Source organism: Lampetra fluviatilis, chromosome 4, assembly GCF_964198595.1.
Source record: "Lampetra fluviatilis chromosome 4, kcLamFluv1.1, whole genome shotgun sequence".
Lineage (NCBI taxonomy): Eukaryota > Metazoa > Chordata > Hyperoartia > Petromyzontiformes > Petromyzontidae > Lampetra > Lampetra fluviatilis.
Genome location: NC_136278.1, coordinates 8,871,137 through 8,890,066, shown reverse-complemented (window position 1 = coordinate 8,890,066; position 18,930 = coordinate 8,871,137). Strand labels below are relative to the sequence as shown.

The 18,930-nt window shown below is 42.6% G+C and overlaps 1 protein-coding gene across 1 annotated transcript in view; it reads right to left on the bottom strand.

Moving 5' to 3' along the window:
- Positions 1 to 434: 434 nt before the first annotated feature.
- MARCHF5 (membrane associated ring-CH-type finger 5) overlaps positions 435 to 18,930 on the bottom strand; it is a 191,849-nt gene continuing 173,353 nt past the window's right edge. The window contains exon 6 of the mRNA XM_078855518.1: positions 435 to 9,422. Within this exon, the coding sequence (XP_078711644.1) occupies positions 9,261 to 9,422 (162 nt within the window). The 3' untranslated portion in view covers positions 435 to 9,260. The remainder of the gene's footprint in view (positions 9,423 to 18,930) is intronic.

Genomic DNA, 18,930 nt, shown 5'->3' with positions numbered 1-18,930 from the left:
AAACACACTCTCCACAATTTATACAAACTGACAAACATGACTTTTACACGTGTAATCAAAAGCAGTTCCTTAATTTAATTTGTACTCGAATTTCCAATAATACAAGTACTGTGCAGATTTCACTCTGCGAATTCCTGTGGCACCATCAAGTCGCAATTACAATCGACTGTCAAAAGTACAAATTCTCTTAAAATTTAACTTTAATTTTTACGGCACAATTCCGAGGCAGCGTACAAAGGCAGTGTTCGAGATTTATTGTTGTTAAACAAATCAGCCACGGAACAAATTATAGAGATTAACAGTGGCAATGTAAGATGGAAAAATCCGAAAAAATTGTGACAATAAATTTCAAGTGAATAAAAAAAAATCCAGAGCATCTGTTATACACGCAAAGGCTCCAACCAAAACAAAGCACGCCGAAATAAAATCCAGAGCCAAATGAATCAACATTTTATTATCTTGCTGCTAGATACATTACCTGAATGAACATTACAACAAAAAATACAAATGCATAAAACAAACTGAAATATTAAAGTGACTACAAGCGTCGACGTTCCAAAAGTTATGATGACAGCATATGGTGGTACGCTTTACACTGTGCAAGAAAATAGGCAATGGTACTCAGTTTTAAATACAAATCCAATCACGTGCGACCAGTCATAATCACATGGGTGTTTCAGAAATGTGGGTACAGATAACAGGACATTAAGGCTGTTCTGTTTCATTGCAGCCAATTCGTTAAGAAACATATGCTGACGAGTCAAACGTGATTGGCTGTGCACACACAATTTAAAGAGACCGAAAGGTCACCTTGAGAAAGCAGCATGCTAGCCTACTTACAGTATTAGATGGAGTTGAGAGTGAGAGGCTTCTACAGGAAGCTAAGCCACACAGATAATGATTAAGCGTTGTTGTTGCAATTTCCCACAGGTTGTCCATTGCGCCTCTTGTCGCGAAACGAAGCATCCGTTCGGAAATCTCACGGAGCAGTGCAACAACCCTTATTGTTTAGAGAACAGCCCACGGCACCAGATATCGCCTCTGAAATCCACCGGAAGAAACTGTCACCTACGCAGTAGGTGGCAGCACTTTGCCAATCCATACGCCACCGAGACGAATGTTCGTTGCATTCCAGTGAAACCCGATCATTTTCATATTCAGAGCTTGAAATTAAGCCAAATTAAGTGCAGAATCAAATGTGTTATGGGTTTTTGTGTGTGTGTGCAGTCATTGATGATAGGGCTGAGACCATCAACTTGCTACACTTGGATTTAATCCCAGGAACTCTGCCGTGCAAGCTCCGCGCCCTCGACTCTGAGCCACCTGGTCACCTCACAAATGCTTAAGCAAATGCACACAATAGTTCGTTGACTTGTGGTTGGTCAAAAACACATGTCGAACCCGCCACTGTGGCATGAAATCATGGGACGAAGAAACTGCTACGTTGGCCAGGTCTTTGTCTCTCAGAACAGTCCTTACATAAGACACATCCCCACGAGTGCACAGCAAACCGTATCCTTTTTCCACTCAGTCGACAAATCAATGCCTTGCGCAGAAGAGTAGCGGTGCAGCAAACTTCCAAGGCCAATTTATAAGGGCAAGGTCTAACTTTGCACCTCAACAAAAGTCCCGAAAAGCCTTGCAATAACATCAAACTAGCCAAGTCCCCTTGAATTCAGCCTGCTGTAGAGCTCGCCGAATTTTTTTTCATCTCCCCGTTCCTAACTCCCCGCCGCATTTGCTGACCGTTTGTGCTTTATGGAGGTCTTAAAAAGGTTCAGCAGTAATTAGGAGTGCTACCCATCCACCTACCGCACCCCCACCCCCCTGGGGTACACAACAGGGCATTTCTGCTTGGCTGCTCTGTGTGAAGAGACGCAGCTCTTGAGTTCGCTGCGTGTGGAGAGGCAGGGAAATGAAGAAAACAGTTGGGGGCAGGAGGTAACAACACGCTATAGCTACAAAAAAAATCCTTCTCTTTTAATGTTCCAATTACTGCGGTGTTATTATTTTACGATGCCAACAATAGTATTAGCGCATGCTATGGAAAGGCTGCTTATTTCTTTGTAATTGCACAATCCAAAATGTACTGTGTTGATGCATTAGGTAATTAACTGGCCCTAGTACCATAATACCCATATCATATACCGCTTTGGAATTGATGAAAACTGATGGAGTATATGCGGATGACCCGAATGGCATATAGCAATAAGTATTTGTTGTTGCACAGGAAAGATTACTGATGCGTAAATATCGTGTTATAAATATGGCTCCGTCACGCACTTTTGGCCCCAGGTTCTAGCTAATTTGAAAACCGCAGTTATTTTATTCTTGATAACACCACATAACTGGAGTCTGCCCTTTCTGACAAATGATTATAATCTTATACAAAAGACTAAGAGATGCTCATAAATTGACATCCTTTTGTTCCCAATTCTGCAAGACACTGATTTTTACGTTTTAGATGTGACAGTGATTGTGCAGCATTTCACTTTTGCAAGGACAAGCACAAAAGGCAGCGATTTCAATAGCACATTGTTTTATGAAATGCAGTTCAAAGAATTTTGAACGAACATTATTATGCTATGTTGTACTCAATGGGAAGAACAAAATGATTTTTTTTTGTTTACCCCTGTGCTATATGGCACAAACACGTGGACATTGGGGGGGCCCACAAACTAAAAGATATAATCGCTTAGGAACAGGCAGTCAATAAAAGGCATTCTCACAGCAACCCGCAAACAAAATGCAAAGCTCCCGCTGCTCCCCTTCGGAGCCGGCGTTTTCTGCGCATGCACTTTGCGCGACTCTAACCTCCACGGCAGAACTGCACACGGTTGAGTTGCAAGTCCCCTCCCCCCCCATAATCCCCGCGTGCAAGTGACCACGGCGGATCCACGTCGGTCGACACTTCGCGGCGTTGTGCGACCCCGCTCAATTGCCGGGAAGGGGATAGAAAAGGTCACAGTCCTCCTTGTACCTACTCCCCCGCCCCCCGCCCCGGCGAGATGAAGTGATCGAAATAAGTAAACCCCGCAAAGTGCTTGAGCGTGGCTGCACAGGTAAAGGGATATTTGGGACCTTTACACCCACTGTGCCCGTTACCTGCGACCGCTACGGAACGACAGAAACACCCAGCGTGGTGGATATTACCGACTGCCCACTGCCAAGAGCCTCTTCAGAAAATGAGCCTCGTCCCTCTTTTTCGCGCGCGCAAGCCGCAAGTCATTCGTTTAACCGATTACAAAGAATCTCAATGTGCCTTTGAAACTAAAGTTTGCGGTGCATGTACGTTCGTTGCATGTCAGTGCCGGCGTTATAATTTAGCGGTCTGTTTGCGCTATTCAGCCGCTGCAAATTAATCTCCAGGTAAAATCGCAGTGTACGTCACGCCAACTTTGGAGGCTTTCTTATTAATTTTTAATTTTTGGTGAAAGAGCACGTGCTGATAACTCCGTGCAGTTACTACTCGCGTCTGAAAATTTGCGAGGATCAGCGGTGACCGATAATCTTCACTCGCATTTGAATGTAATCTCTATATGGTGTAATGCGCACAGAAAAATATATAAATGCATTTTGCATTCTTTTAATCTCATCTTTGCTAAGCATATAGCGTTGCCACCTCCCGCAGTGACGCATCGTGGAGCTAAAGCCGACCATCCGTGAGCAGCGAACACAGGGGACAAATATGGGAGCTTTCTTGCCAGTATCAAGTTGACGTGAGTTTTTTTTTCTGCAGCTCTCCGCACATGTAGAGACGATGACGTTGGTCCCCTGTATAACGATATAACAATAGGTTTGACACTTTGTGACAATAAAACAGGTGCTAAGATGTATATATTACCAGAGCATGTTTTTTTTGTTTGCAAGGTCACCACAAGTGTGTGGTTCATGCAGACAAGATTCCTTGAAAAAGGATTCCGTTTGGTGTTTTAACATCTTAGCTCCTATATTCTTGGTTCTTTCGGTAAAGTCACGTAGAAGGGAAATAATAAAAGAATACAATATAAAACAATAAAAATTCTCACGACGTTGATTTTTTTTCCAATTTTCTTGCTGTGGATTTCACACCTGATGATGATTGCTTGTGTTGCAGTCGAAACGTCGTGAGAATTTTGACTGTTTTATATTTGTATTATTTTATTATTTCCCTCCTACGTGACTTTACCGAAAGAACCAAGAATATGAATCCCTGCAGTCACGAAAGCTTTAAATCTAAATCTTAGCACCTGTTTTATTGCCAGAAAGGGTAACAGCTATTGTTATATTGTTATACACAGAGGTGTGGACTCGAGTCATGTGACTTGGACTCGAGTCAGACTCGAGTCATGAATTTGATGACTTGCGACTCGACTTGGACTTGCATAACAATGACTTTGTCCCACCTCTGGTTATACATGGGCCCAACGTCGTCGTCTCTACATGCGCGGAGAGCTGCAGAAAAAAAACCCACGTCAACTTTCTTGGCAGGCAACAACAGAAGGAGTAAGCTCACCCTATCGTGCACTTTTAAATCTCGATTTAAAACTCTTTTTTTTTTAACTGGTTTGTTGTCCTTCCCCCACACCTCCGATTAGCACGGTTGGCTACGTACGGTGCAACATAAGTTCAACATGCAAATATTGATTTATATTTGAAAATGTATCTTAATAAATCAGTTTTTTTTTATATGTATCCACATATTTGACAACATTTTGCCACTTTTGAGTTGCTAAATAATTTTGGCTACACTTGCCTAATTTCTGGCCATGGGCATATTCATCGAATTATACTTCTGGGTTGTATTGTAAAATCACAAGCGGTACATGTTTAGTAACCTCTAATTGAGAGTGATTCCTTCAACATTTGAATTTTATATATTTTTCATACAACTATTTGTTAAAAGTATGTTTGACACCTAAATATGTGGGTACGTTTAAAAAAAAATCAAATCCTATGTTTTTTGCAGCTCATTGTGATAAACATTGCATGTAGCGGTGAACTTTCTTTTCAGGCAATAAGTCTAACATATGGCATCCATTTGAAGCAGCTTCTGAAATGGCAAACAGTATTGAGACGGAGTGATTCGAATACATTTAAAATAATTCGAGCTTCTCGAATATTTATGGTTTACGAGCGACAACAAAGGCAAACGCGCACACACATGTAATTCTAGATTTGAAGCTTTCGTGACTGCAAGGATTCATACTCTTAGGTTTTTTTGGTAAAGTCACGTAGGTAAATAATTATAATAACAAAATAAAATAATAATAAATGAAAATAACTCAATAAAATGAAATTTAGTTATTAAATTAAATGTAGTTATTTTCATTTTATTTTATTATTCTTTTTTACCAACGTGACTTTACCGAAAAAACCTAAGAGTACACACATGTAAAACAACATAATTCCACCATCTCTAACCACTTTGCCATGTGTGCTCACACAAGAAAAACATAGATATACATCTAACGACATGGCTATGATTTGTCTCATAGCTTATCTTTAAACAGTCAACTAACTGTTAAAGGGGGTACTCGGAATTAAATTGTAGACAACGAGCCGTTGCTTAACCCTTAATTTATATAATTTACTTATGCATAATACAAGTTTTTGGGCTAGATGGCGAAAGTCTAAATGTGTCGTTAACCCTCTACCACCACCCGACACAGCCAGTAAGGTTTGTGGCGTAAACAAAAAGTGCTAATTATGTACTACTTCAACCCACAGGGGTGTGTTGGAGAGTAAATCCACAACATTTACAATTTGAGTAGTACGACGTTTCGCTTGGTAATTATATCCAGCATCATCGGGCGATTTTAGCAGTCAAACGTCGTACTACTCAAATTGTAAATGTTGTGGATTAACTCTCTAACACACCGGTGGGCTGTAGTAGTAACCAATTGGCACGTTTTGTTGTTTGCGTGACAAACCTTACTGGTTGGCTGTGTCGGGTGGTGGCGGGTTAACGACACACTTATACTTCCGCGATCTCACCCAAGAACTTCTATCATGAATAATATTGGGAGCGAAAGCTTACGTGTCAAACTGATAATTTACTTACTTCGCTGGTGACAGCGCACTGCTTCTGTATTGGAATTAATAAGACATATCTGCGAGCGTGTAATACAGGGTTCAGCTTCTTGGTTCTTTTGGTAAAGTCACGTAGAAGGGAAGTAATAAAATAATAAAAATAAAACATAATAAAATAATATTTTTATTATTTTATTACTTCCCTTCTACGTGACTTTACTGAAAGAACCAAGAAGATGAATCCCTGCAGTCACGAAAGCTATAAATCGAAATTTAATACAGGGTTGCCACGGGTGTTGTGCTATGACCTTGAGAACGTTTAAAAGATCTTAACCACCCTCTCCCTCTGCTGGACCTTCAACTTGCCACATTAAAACATCTATTTGATTGGTCTTCCTAACAGCAATTTGATTTAAGTGACAGTTACTTTACTCATTGATCTTAAGTACTAACTCCTACCTTAAACCCTCACTTAGCAGCGTCACAAATTCAAAATTAATGGTCATATCACTACCCTATAAACACCATGGACTTGTGTGAAACAGATTTTATAGCAACAAAACAGAATTTCAAGGGCACAAGTGGTGATGACTGCAATGGGTATTTTCCAAACGATGCTGCAATAAACAAAATCAGCCAGAGTGATTCTGAATTATCACCTAATACTATTAATGTTCAGCACGTGGTCGGATAATCCAGATCTCTGCTTATTATCAACATCAATATGAAGCACTTATCAAAAAAGTAATTAAAACATTTTTAATTGGTGGTGGGGGAGGGGGATAAATGCAAGGATGGACATAATTTTTTGAACATGAATGTATCACCCCATGCTCTAAAGTTGGATAGAGAACATTGCAACAGCTGTAATAGAGCAATATTTATACAACGCATTCCTTCTACTCTAGACACTGCCGCCTCCTCCTGTGAACGTGAGCCAATGCACATTTTCTGAGTTTTATGAGTCAGAAGAACGCCGTTATCCTAGTCCAGATGTGTAAGATTATGATAGTGCTGTTATGTGTGTTAAGCACAACACCCGGTGACACGTGGCACGTGAACCCTGAGTGGGCCTCCCTTAGGTTAACTCAGCCTCAAAGCAGTGTTGGTCAACAAAGGCGGCCATGAATTGTCCTAGATCCACCATTCCCTCGTGTGTCGTGCCAGCCTTAATAGGTAATCACTAACAGCACTTGTACCTGACAGTCTATTAAGCTAAATGAGGGATCTTTGTCTTTGCTTATAGATGTATAAATTGTTTTCTGTTTTTTCTTACACTCGAAATCAAAGCCAATTATTCGCTGAATGGTCGATGTACTAAGTGGCATTACCCAATTTGCTGGGAAAAAGAACTGTAGAAAAGCATGCATTAAATGTAATTAACAAAGGAAACACACTGCAAAGAACGATAAATCAGAAGAATTTGTGAGCTTTCCACTTAGAATGCAAATTTAAACTGAGGCTTTTGTACACATTAAAAATGCCCAAATTGGTCAGAGTAGAGAATAACGGCTTTCAGTGAAAACCGTCGTGTCCAAATTGTAAAAAGCGCACGAAAAATCTTTGGTTGAATATTAAGTATTGTAATGCATACATCACCCTTCCTGCAAAATAAACCTCAAGTCTCCATTGGTTCTCATCTGGTACAATAAAGTATATCATTCCGTCAACCAGAATGTGAAAATAAATAAGATTGATACGTTACTTCGTACTTGTTAAGCAACTAACTTTACCGCCTTTAAAACGTTTTAATATTTTATACTGCTATGCAGACATGGGAGGGGGAGCAATGGCACAGTGGTTACTGCACTGGGCCAAGAACCCAAAAAAAAACTAATTCGATTCCTGGGCAATGTTAACACGAGTGGCGAGTGACATCGGAACCCATCCTGGGCACACCCTTCACCAAGCTGCACTAACCAGCATGGTGAAGTATGGTCAAACAACCCCCAAGACCAACAAGGCATTAGTAGGCGTAAGAGGTGGATTGACACAGGACTACTATACAGACATTAACTTAATCATGAGCATTAACCCAGAATATTTATAAATTAGCTTTTTTCTCTGCAGGTGCCAGTACACTATTTAAATTGAGAGAAATCCAAAGGTACGAGACATAACCTTTGAGAATGCTGAGACAGATGTTGAGCTACCAAAAATAACATTTTCAAAAACATGCTGAACAATGTTCAATGTGAAGCAGGATCTGACTCAGATGCGCCTCGTGAGTACCGTTTCACTCAAAACGTTGGAGTAGGCACCAAACTAAAGACCATTTATGTCATCAAGTTGGGCATGCAATGCATCATGGGGGAAAAAGGTTGCAATACGCACATACCGTTGTTGTGTAAATGCGATGCACTAGGGCCTTGTGCACCGACGCCAGTTGATCACGAATTTAAATGTGAGCAAGACTCTAAAGAAATCCCTGTTTGTATAACAGATTTGTTGAAGGTATTCGTTTAATGATGATCATATCGTGTACATCCACATATGAAAAAGTAATTTATACGGCAAATGATACTGAACGTTTATATTATGTAAATGAAACAAACTGATTATACATGTTTAAAGCAGTCATATTATTTTCGTGAAATAATGCTTAAGAGCAAATGCATCGATGTCCTGTCAGTAATTTTGATACTTTTACACAAAGTTGTGATAGTTAGGTGAAGGCTAGTAGAACCTTGCATAAAAAGAAAAGTGTGAATGTGCTTTTGGCACTCTTAACATGTCTTTTTCCTTCATAACATATCTACATACCGTATTTTAATTAAGCTTTACACATTTTACACCTGCCTACACACAATCCCACATTTTCTCCCAAAATTATCAAAATATATGCTTGTCAATGCGGTGGCAAAACTTTATAACTTGAAGCTACACTGAGTAAGCCGTCCAGATTTATTCACATTTCATTTCAATGTAATGTACCAGCTTATTTTCAATACAAAGTCTGCACTAATTCACTTAGTCGTTCTGTTAACAGCGTCTCTCCGCTTCAAAAATCGCTTGCTAATTCCAAAAAGCGCTGTCAGCAACTCGTAACATTACTGAGATGCATAAAAATAAAAACAAACTGAAAATGCACCGTAGTATTTCGACTGAAACAATGAGCAAATTCACAACATGGCCCTGGCAATAAAGTTGCATTCATCAAGGGTAAATAGATGGGAAGAGTTAAAAAAAATACTGAGCAACTTGTTTGAGACGCTCTTACTTTCAAACATATCGACTTTAAAGTGTTTTCACTGCGCTTCCCCGAGCTGGTTGCCGGCAGCTTGTGGGAGGGATGGGTGGTCCTGCTCATTGGGGGCGTTGAGGATGCGCCGGTGAGCCTGCCGGAGGTACTGCTGCTGCTTGAAGTACACCTTGAAGGCGCCCTTGATGGCCACGAAGGCGATGCCGCCCTGCGCGCAGAACAAACGCGGTGGCGGAGGAGAAGCAGACGGCACGCATGCGCGCCATGCCGCGGTGTCAGCGACGAAGAAATGTCAAATCTCGGCGCGCCACCGCTCGTGCCGAGCGGTGGAAATTGCGTGCGCTCGGATATTGACGTTCAGGTTGACCTTAGCAAAAATAATAATAAAATAGTGAAAGGCATTTTATACCAAAGGCTTCTCAACATTTGACTTGGTGAGCTTTTGGCTCGGCTGATCACATTGCTACTGGGGGTCACACACAACGGGTTACCAGCTCCAGGAAGTGTTTTTGGGTTGCGCCACGTGTTGTTCGGCGTGATGTCCGACGGTTTGCTCCACGTGCCGGGAGCTTCTTCAGGAACCGAATTGACTTCCACATCATGGCCGAACAAAACATGCATTCCAAACCGGGCAAAAAACACTCAGAGAGCTATACAGAAGAACTGCGACAATCCGCGCAGTATCTAAAATGGGTACCAATTGAAACATTTTAAAATTAATACCCACATATGGAGGAGAGACTGGTCCCTGCCATGAGAGAGTAGAGACACTTTGTGCCCACATGTCACACGTTGATAGGTGGCCATTCAAGCCTTGAAGAACGATGAGCCTCGGTGGACACCATGGGAACATGCAGATGGGGTGCTCCTCCTCTGCCCGAAACGTGTAATTCGCACCTTTATTTAATTAATTTCACTTGGATCCCACTTGGTGCCGTATGAAAGAATGTGCGGAAAGATCGATGGTGTTCACGTAAGCGTCACAGAACAGGGTGCCAGGGGTGCTCACTGCCACCAATTGCGGACTCAAACTAAACTTTATATTTTAGCAGATAAGGCACACTGTGCTATGTAGCTCTCTTTCAGAAGCGACCTGTCCACAAATGATAGCTCAAGGAAGTAGCTTATCACGTGGAAATTTATTGCAGCCAAATACTCTAAACGCATGTTTCTAAATGTGGAGTGAAAAACCGGTGGACCCGGAGAAAAATCCACGTGACCAAGGGGAGAACATGCACACTCCAAACATACAGGCATCGTCAGGGTCGGGATCAAACCCACGACCTCCTGTATACTAGGCGAGGTAGTTAACGTCTCGCCACCGCAGCCCTTTCAGGGGAGTGTACAAAGATTCCTAAAATAAGAAAAATTCAATACATTTGTCAATACCACCGCTTTAAATAAACAGTTAATCAAAAATTTTGTGTTGTGGGATTATGACATGACTGTGTCATTGGAAATAATACAAGCCAATGGAAAATTCCAGCACAGAAATAAAAGGCAAAAGACAAAATCAACTTTCAACAGACTAAGCGATTCTTTTGTTATCTGACATCATCTAATACATTACGCGCCTGTTTTCAAAGCAATTGGCAAGCAATTCTTCCATATAAACTAGCCTTGGCTCCTAAAAACAGCTTGAAGGTCACGTTCAAAATTCGACGAAACTTTCAAAGACCGCTGGAGGTGAAGACAAACTTCCAAACAAGAATCACTGCTTCATCAAAAAACACACGGTCGTCTCTTGGTCCAAGTTCAAATAAATACCAGAGCATACACACTAAGCTGCCACTTTTGTCAACGTGTCGCTCACGCTGACACAGGACAAAACTCGGAAGGCGGGCACAGTCAGACATATACGGAGGGAGTGCTTTAATCAAGCCCAATTGGTACTGACACCCCCACGTGACCACGGCATTGCATATGAATGAACTGCTGCCCGCCCACCCAAGCAAGCCTCCGCCGGTTCGCTATTGTGCAAGTGCAGGAAACCGTGCAACAATGAAACCTCTGTTCAGTGTGCGCAGTTGCAAAGTGTACATAATCGGGTTATTGATATCATTAGGATGCTCTGATTGCACGTGCACGCATCCTGTTGCCGAGCTTTTCGCCGTCCTAATTCAAACAGTAACTCCCTTAATTACTGACCTTTGGCCCATGACAAATTCATCTTTTACTGTAATCAATCACGGATATCTTAATGACCTGCAGCATTGTGCAAATTCAAAGCCCCCAATTAACTCTGCACGGCAGAGCACGGAATGCCACAGCAGGAGAGGAGCTTTCAAATTACCGTTCTGGATGAACTTGGGTTTTGCCAATAATAATCATCATTCTTGTGAAACTGCCATGATGGAAACCACTGGCTTAAACACAAACAAAAGGGGCCTCAAAGTATTGCAAATGATTGGATATGTCTTCTTTTTCGCTTCATCATCATTACTATACTGACTTCCTCACTGGTGGCACAGTTACTTTGAGAAGTAATCAGTCGGATTATTGGTAACTCAAGGTTTTCTAAGCAACATAATGCCTTCGGGTAATTGGCGTTTTAAAAGTAATGTAACAAAGTCAATTAATGTTAAGATTACTTTCTTGAAAATAACAAATACTGTATTGAATATTAACAGCACTACACCACAATCGGAGACTTGAAAGCACACTCTCTCACTAGGTGCATTTCATCCGGGGGTCCTGGCATTAACCCAAGCTGTACAAGATGCTCCTTTCCAATTTTTATAGTTTTTTACAATCGTTTCTGGATAAAAAAAATCAAAAATAATATGAAAAGTAATTGACGACGCAAGTTCGTGCATCGTTTGATCAATTCAATTCCTGATGAGGCCCCAGCGGCCCCAAGTATGCAAAGTATGATTTGTGTTTTGATTTAGTGTGCTGATCTTAAAGGTGCATTGAAAAATGTTGATACTCCGACTGATGCTCCTACTGTTGTGGAGTGACTCATGCAACCAGCTATGGCTGCAGAGTTTGGTAGTACATGTTGTTTACGTCGTTTATTGTGAAAATTTACCACTGTTTCATTGCTTTTTTGGCTTTATTTTGGTGATTTTCGAAAAGTTTTTTGGTTTGGCCATGTTTGTTTGTTGTAGTACAGAGTTAGACTGATGGCCTTATTCTAAGTTGTCTTGTGGTTGTTGTTGTTTGACTTGCATCCCACTGGGATATTTGCACAGGGTTGCTGTACGGTGATTTTTCTGCAATATTTTGCTGTCTTTTCTTGGATTTTCTGTTTGCACATAGTCACTTTAAGATGTTTTCTTGTTCATGTTTTTTGTTTGTTACGGTTGCACCCGATTCAAGAGCCGAATGGCTCACAGGGCTATACCTAATAAATTAACTTTGAACTTTGAAACTGTGGACGAGGCCTCGCTGGGCAGAGGCCAAACGGTGACATTGCCCTCTATGCCCAAGTGGCCCGCCATTCGCCCCCAGCCTTGGCTCAGCGTCATCCCTTGTGTCATCCCTTTCTTGTGTAAAATGTTTTTTTTACCATTTATTTACTCGTAAAGGTCTCATTGCCTCTCAATCCTCTGTTTTTTAGGAGGGTCTCTTGTTGTAGATGTTTGGCCAATGTTATTATTGAGCGGCTTGCGTGTGAAAAGAAAACCCAGAAATACTCAAAGCTCTGCAAAGACGAATTAAAAGAATACATTTCTCTCTGTTTTTAATCTCCTCACCACCCAGGGGCCCAAGCCTACCAACACCCGGTGTTGTTATTAAGCTTGGTATTCTGCACGTTTCTACAAGGTGGGCTAGAACATCACAGTAACAGCCAAACAGAGAACACATCAGAATGTACGCCACAGAGATGGAGCACCTCAATTGGATCGTGTGCAGGCGCTAGGTGGATTGTAGCATCGTGGCACCATGGGAAATGGCGATGGGTTGTTGAGGCCTTTGTTCAGCAGTGGATTGATATGCCTAATGATGATTATTATTAGACACCTACAACAATATTATAAAATATCTAGATAGATGTGTTAAACTGCAAAAAGTCTTCATAAAATGGCAATAAAACAAAGCTAAAATCTTCTCATATTGATTGCATTTTTTTAACGCAAGGGGTTTTTATTATGTGTGCAGTCAATGGCGACCTGGCTGTCAACATCAGCCAACGAAAGAGTATTTGAGAACCTGTTTTTCATAATATGGACAAGCAGACAATGTCCCTTTTATAAATCCGTCTCTCCACGTAAAAAATATTTTTTTAATTCAACCCAATCCCACGGCCTTCACCTCTGCAGCGGACGTCTCCTCGGATGCATTCCAAACATCGGCTCCACAGCTGATGGTTGTGTAAAATAAATTAGCATTTTTTACGTGGAGAGTCAGCCATTGCCGCACCAATGTTTTGGAACAACCTTGTTGCCTCCCTTAACATCATAAATCTTCCTTCAAAAAATATTTTGAGGCAGACGATTAGTGCTAGATACAGCCACATTCGCAAATGTGATTGCTAAATTCAATCCTTCACAATGTATTGAGGGTTCAATTTTAATGTACAATCTTTTATTAAGGCACTGTGTCTCGTCATGGTGTGGTCTGGGAGTGTTTTTGCTGTTGTTTTACTGCCTTTCCGAAGCTTGGGAATTGATGATGCAATTTGAACTCATATACTTTATTTACTTATTTAAGGGGCGCCACAGTGGCGAGATATTATCTTCATCTTCCTCGCCTGGTATGCAGGAGGTCGTGGGAGGGGGGGGGGTCAATCCCGACCCTGACGCCTGTATATTTGCAGTTTGCATGTTTTCACTGTGGTTGCATGGATTTTTTTCTCCGGGTCCTCTGGGTTTTCCCTCCACATTTAGCAAAATGCATTGAGATTATTTAGATTTTTTTCGGTGCTATACATGTCCAAATGATGGGCCACTTTGTTAAGCTATCATTTGTGGCCAAGTCGCTTGTGAAAAAAACGTTAATACCTCAGTGGGCTTTGCCTGGTAGGTTTAGTTTTATTTGTATGTGTTTGGGTGATTTGTTTACCTTTCTTGAACTTTGTACTACATTCCTGTTTTTGTACTGTTTGTTCATGTAAAGTTCTACCCGCTCCTACTCGACATCTGTGAAAAAGTTTTATAGCTCATCGGATTCCTCCTGTATCAATAAATAGTCTGATATGATGTCTGCTTACCTATTTTGTTATATTCTCCACAACGATGGTCATGATTATTTTGTGTTTTCGTTTTAACCATACATGGGTGCTTGCTAAGGACTCAAACCCAGCATCTCAGCAACGGTGGCTCGGCGATCAGCCACAGTACAAATCCCACAAGCCACCACCCGGCTCATCTGATGCATAGCCTGTGTGCTGCCACATCAGAGCGAGCGTTAACTTTCACATCACGATGCACCATGTGAATCGCTGGAGGCCACATGGCAGAGCAACGGTACGTCAGGGCACATATTGGATTTGCATGTTCAAATGGCTTCTCCCCGCTGTGCAAGCAACCCATATTGTTTCCTTACACAGTAGAATTGTACGATTCATACTGAAAGCCTATTGGCTCAGCCATGAAACCAGTGGGTGCAATTTTGTAACAGAAATAAATATATAACCAACAGCTACTTGCTGCAGCAGAAAAAAATTACGTAAATACTTTTTAAACAGACTTGTTTTTTTTTATGCGACAGCTCACGGTGAGAGCCCGAGGGATTGACAATGGCTTCAAAAACCTCTCAATTTCAGAAGCATACGTACACGAAGCAGTGCAAGTACAGCCCTTTTCTCAACCCACTGCTAGATGAGGCCCTGACCCATGCCGGGTGGGTCGTGGGAGCTATTTGAGCAGACTTCACCGTGCTGGTCAGTGCAGGTTGGTGAAGCTGGGGAGCACAGATGAAGGAGCACAGAAGTATAGTATAACAGTGGCTTGTGCTACATTGCCCTCTCCCAACCACCAACCACCCACAGCTGCCTAGGGCAACCTAGCGACTATGGCGGTCACTCAAAAAACCATATTCAAGGTCAACCCTGCTTAACTTCCGGGATCTGACGAGGTCGGGCACATTTCAGGCGATTTATACCAACGACAAATTAATTCATAGCTGTTGCGCTTGTTCACAAATGAGCTGTGCATCAATTAAAATGTCGCGAGACCACGTTATATACGTTTCAAAAGAAGGTGCAAGCCCCCGAATATTCCACGACACGCTTCAATGAGACATGGCCATCAGTCGTATCATTCGTGGCCAATTTAAACAGGCCTGAATAACACGGACGCATTATGTATGAATTTAAATTACACATTACATTAATGTGATTACCATTCCTTACAACAAGCACGCATCATCCAGAACACTCAATTGCGCGCAACTTAAAGGACACGACCGGTACAAGTAAATTCCAAGTTAATGAGAAATAGTTGTCTTTGTGCGATACTCATGCATGCAGTGCGCAAGCCTGATATTTGTTTAGGGGTCACCAACTCTTGCAAGTGCTGTTTGGCTACACTTGAAACCACAGTGGTCTGACACAGAGATGTTGTACTAAACCGAAGCCAAATAAATTGACCTTGTCCAGATAAAGTCATCCATAGGCATACTTCATGTCTTTAGTCAATAAGCAAATATAGGGCAGGCAACGCCTATATATTACCCCACTCACAAGTGGAGATCATGCAATAACTTCACGAGCAGTAAATATACGAGCCCTGTGGGTGCTCTGGTTAAAGCACTTGACTCGCAATTGGAAGGCAGAGCGGTCAATTTGCAGTCTGCGGCCAACTGGACCAATCGTGCCCTCGTGGTCAATAATAGGTGGACATTCAAATGTTGCCACCCTTTGGATACGCCTGTCCCCGTCATGGGAATGTGGAATTAAATGGCTGCTCACTCAGGGCTGTTAAGGGAGGGTGGGGGGTGAGCGTCGCCTCGTGGCTAATCTGTGCAGGGAGACGCTCTGCCTCGGCGCCTTGGAAAGTGAACATAACACAAGCTTCAAATTAAAACGTCAACAATGGACAACGAGACCATTGAATAATTTTCCACGCTCATGATAAGGCATTTGAAATCGGCACGCATTCGTCTGCAGTAAAAGTTTCAGTTCCTCCCAAAGAAACAGGACAAACACGGAACGACGTGAAATATGCATGGGGCGGCGCCGTTCCAAGGAACACTCTATCTACATCAGCCCAATAAACTGCCGCTCATTTCAGCAAATCACTTAAAATGCATTACCGGTTAGATTTTCTGCCATAATGGCAGTCGATTAATTCCATGAATATGAGGTCCTGGAGCATCTGTATACATTATAGCCGCGTGGGGCGATCGAGCTATAGGAAACCTTTAGCGGCGCCGTGGTGTACGCCATTAGCAATTACAAACTGGTGGCGGGGGGGGGGTTGGATGGCGCTCGGCAGTGACTGCAGGTTCACGCGAGGTCGACAGCGCTATCAGCAAGGCAAGGCGAGGACAATCCCATCAGAGCTGATAAAGCAGCTTCCCGAGGACGCGCTGTGCTTTTCCACCACCAGCTTTTAGATATGTATTTTTACTTCTGGCCTTTTACACATGGAGAGTGCACGCTGTGTGTTTACGCATTTATGTACGCAGCCAGGTCAGGTTTGGGTGCACGTAAAATTCAAAAGCGTGGGGTGGAGCGGAGGCGAAGTGGTTCACGCACTGCGCTATGAATGCGGCGCTATGAGTTCAATTCCAGGCCATGGCTAACGTCAGTGATGAGCGGTAACTAGAAATGTCCTGGCTCTATACTCAACCTCTCTGCCAACCTGCACTGACCAGCATGGTGAAGTATTGTCAAACCATCCCCTTCACCTAAAATGGCATGGAGAGCCCTTCAAGCAGCAGTGGATTGACAAAGGCCTGCAATGATACGGTAAACTCATGTAGGTGCACACGTACACAAGTGTGTACGTGTGCACCTACAACGTGTCACTCCACATCGCCATGGGCCCTGTGTTCGAAATTACACTTTCCCATGGCAGTGGCCAGTCTCTTCACAGTATGCCCAATGTTATGACAAAACTGAGTTCGATTTCAGGCCACATCTTGACCCTTCACAAACCGATACTGACCAGCGTGGTGAATAAAAAAGGAGCACAGGGCAGTGATCATCTGCGTTGACATCCATGAGCTTGTGGTGGATATGCCACAGTCCAATGGGCAGGGGTCCAGTCTCATCAAAATAGAACATCCACTGATGACTTTTCACAAAAGTGGCACCATAGTTTATTTAGCCTGGGAAAAATGCTGAGCCCTTTCAACTGCCTCCGACTGGGATTTAAATTCACGACATTCCCAGCGCAAGCCAAGCGCTCTCCCACAACATTTTCCGGCCACATACTCACACACAAACAGGAAAAAGGCTGTAATAATGGCTACTGAGCGTAAAACCCATCTTTGAGAAATATTGCGCTATTAGAGCCAATTTAATTACTTTGGATTTGTCGGTATGAAATGCCGAGCCAGACGTCAGCGGATGTCCACATGAATGGGTGTGAACGAGTAAACCTGAGGCATCCAGCGAATTATTAATGCCCGAGTCAGTCCAACTTTCTGCACAGGTTTCAAAACTGAGTGCAGAACCTGGCCGCGGTGGTTAAATTTAGTCTGCTATGGACGATAGCTGTGCCCCCGAAATACACACGAGGAGGGCCTGTTGGGTCAACACGAGGGGTGCGTGTGGGGTGAGCACAACTGCTGTGCATGATTGGGAAATATTTAATGACCGTGCCAGTTAATGGCAACTCCCATTATGTACAACTTTTCTTTCTATATTTTAAAAATCTTATTTATACAGATGGTGCCTCTGCCAGTCATCTCAGTAAGTCAACCCTAAATTGAAAACTAATTTCTTTATGATTGCATTTTGTGCTTAGTTTGTGCCACGCCCGCACCTCCGATTCACAAGGTTGGCTACGTATAGCGTGAAAGAAATTCAACATACATACATGCAACCCTTAACACCTGGGTCTGTCCCATGACCAGCCGGCGACTATTCAACACTTCACATGGCCTCAAAGTGCACAAGCGATGTGGAGATGTCGCCACCACGTAGCGGTGAATGACGACTGTTGTTGTAACAGACTGTGGGAACTCGGCCAAGTGCCTAGGAATCCCATCCGCTTGTTCTAGCAATGCCACCTAAATCCAGGTGGCGACTACCCCCTTGTGTTGACGCCAGCAGACAGACCATCGGTTGGAAACAACATCAGTTGTGAAACTCCTATTGGCACATGTCCTAATTGCCTCAATTAAAGCTCAGAAACCTGCCAGGGTGGAGCGAAGCAATCGGTTATCTTGCGTAACAAATGAGAAAATGACCTGCTCTCAAACCCCATTACCCAGTCCACCCAGATCAAATGTGTCCTTTTGCACTAAGTGGCGCGTGTGAACACATTGGATACATGGCACTGTGGGACACAGCCATGGAAAACCTGGAATATTTGTGAACGTTAACTTGTAATGGAAACCTTAACCGGGCAGCAAAACAGCACTTTACGATACCGACCCGGCGACCCGAATTCAATGGCAAGTGATATCTGAACAAGGTGGCGGGGCCTCTCCACCTTCAGCCACCCACACTGATCAACATTGATGTATTATTAAACAACCCCTAAGACCAATATGGTGTGGGGAGGCCGTAATCCAGCACTGGATTTACAAACAGCTATACGTACTTTATTATTAATAATATCTCAGTATGCGTCTTCAAAGCGCACTCCAGTCAAGAG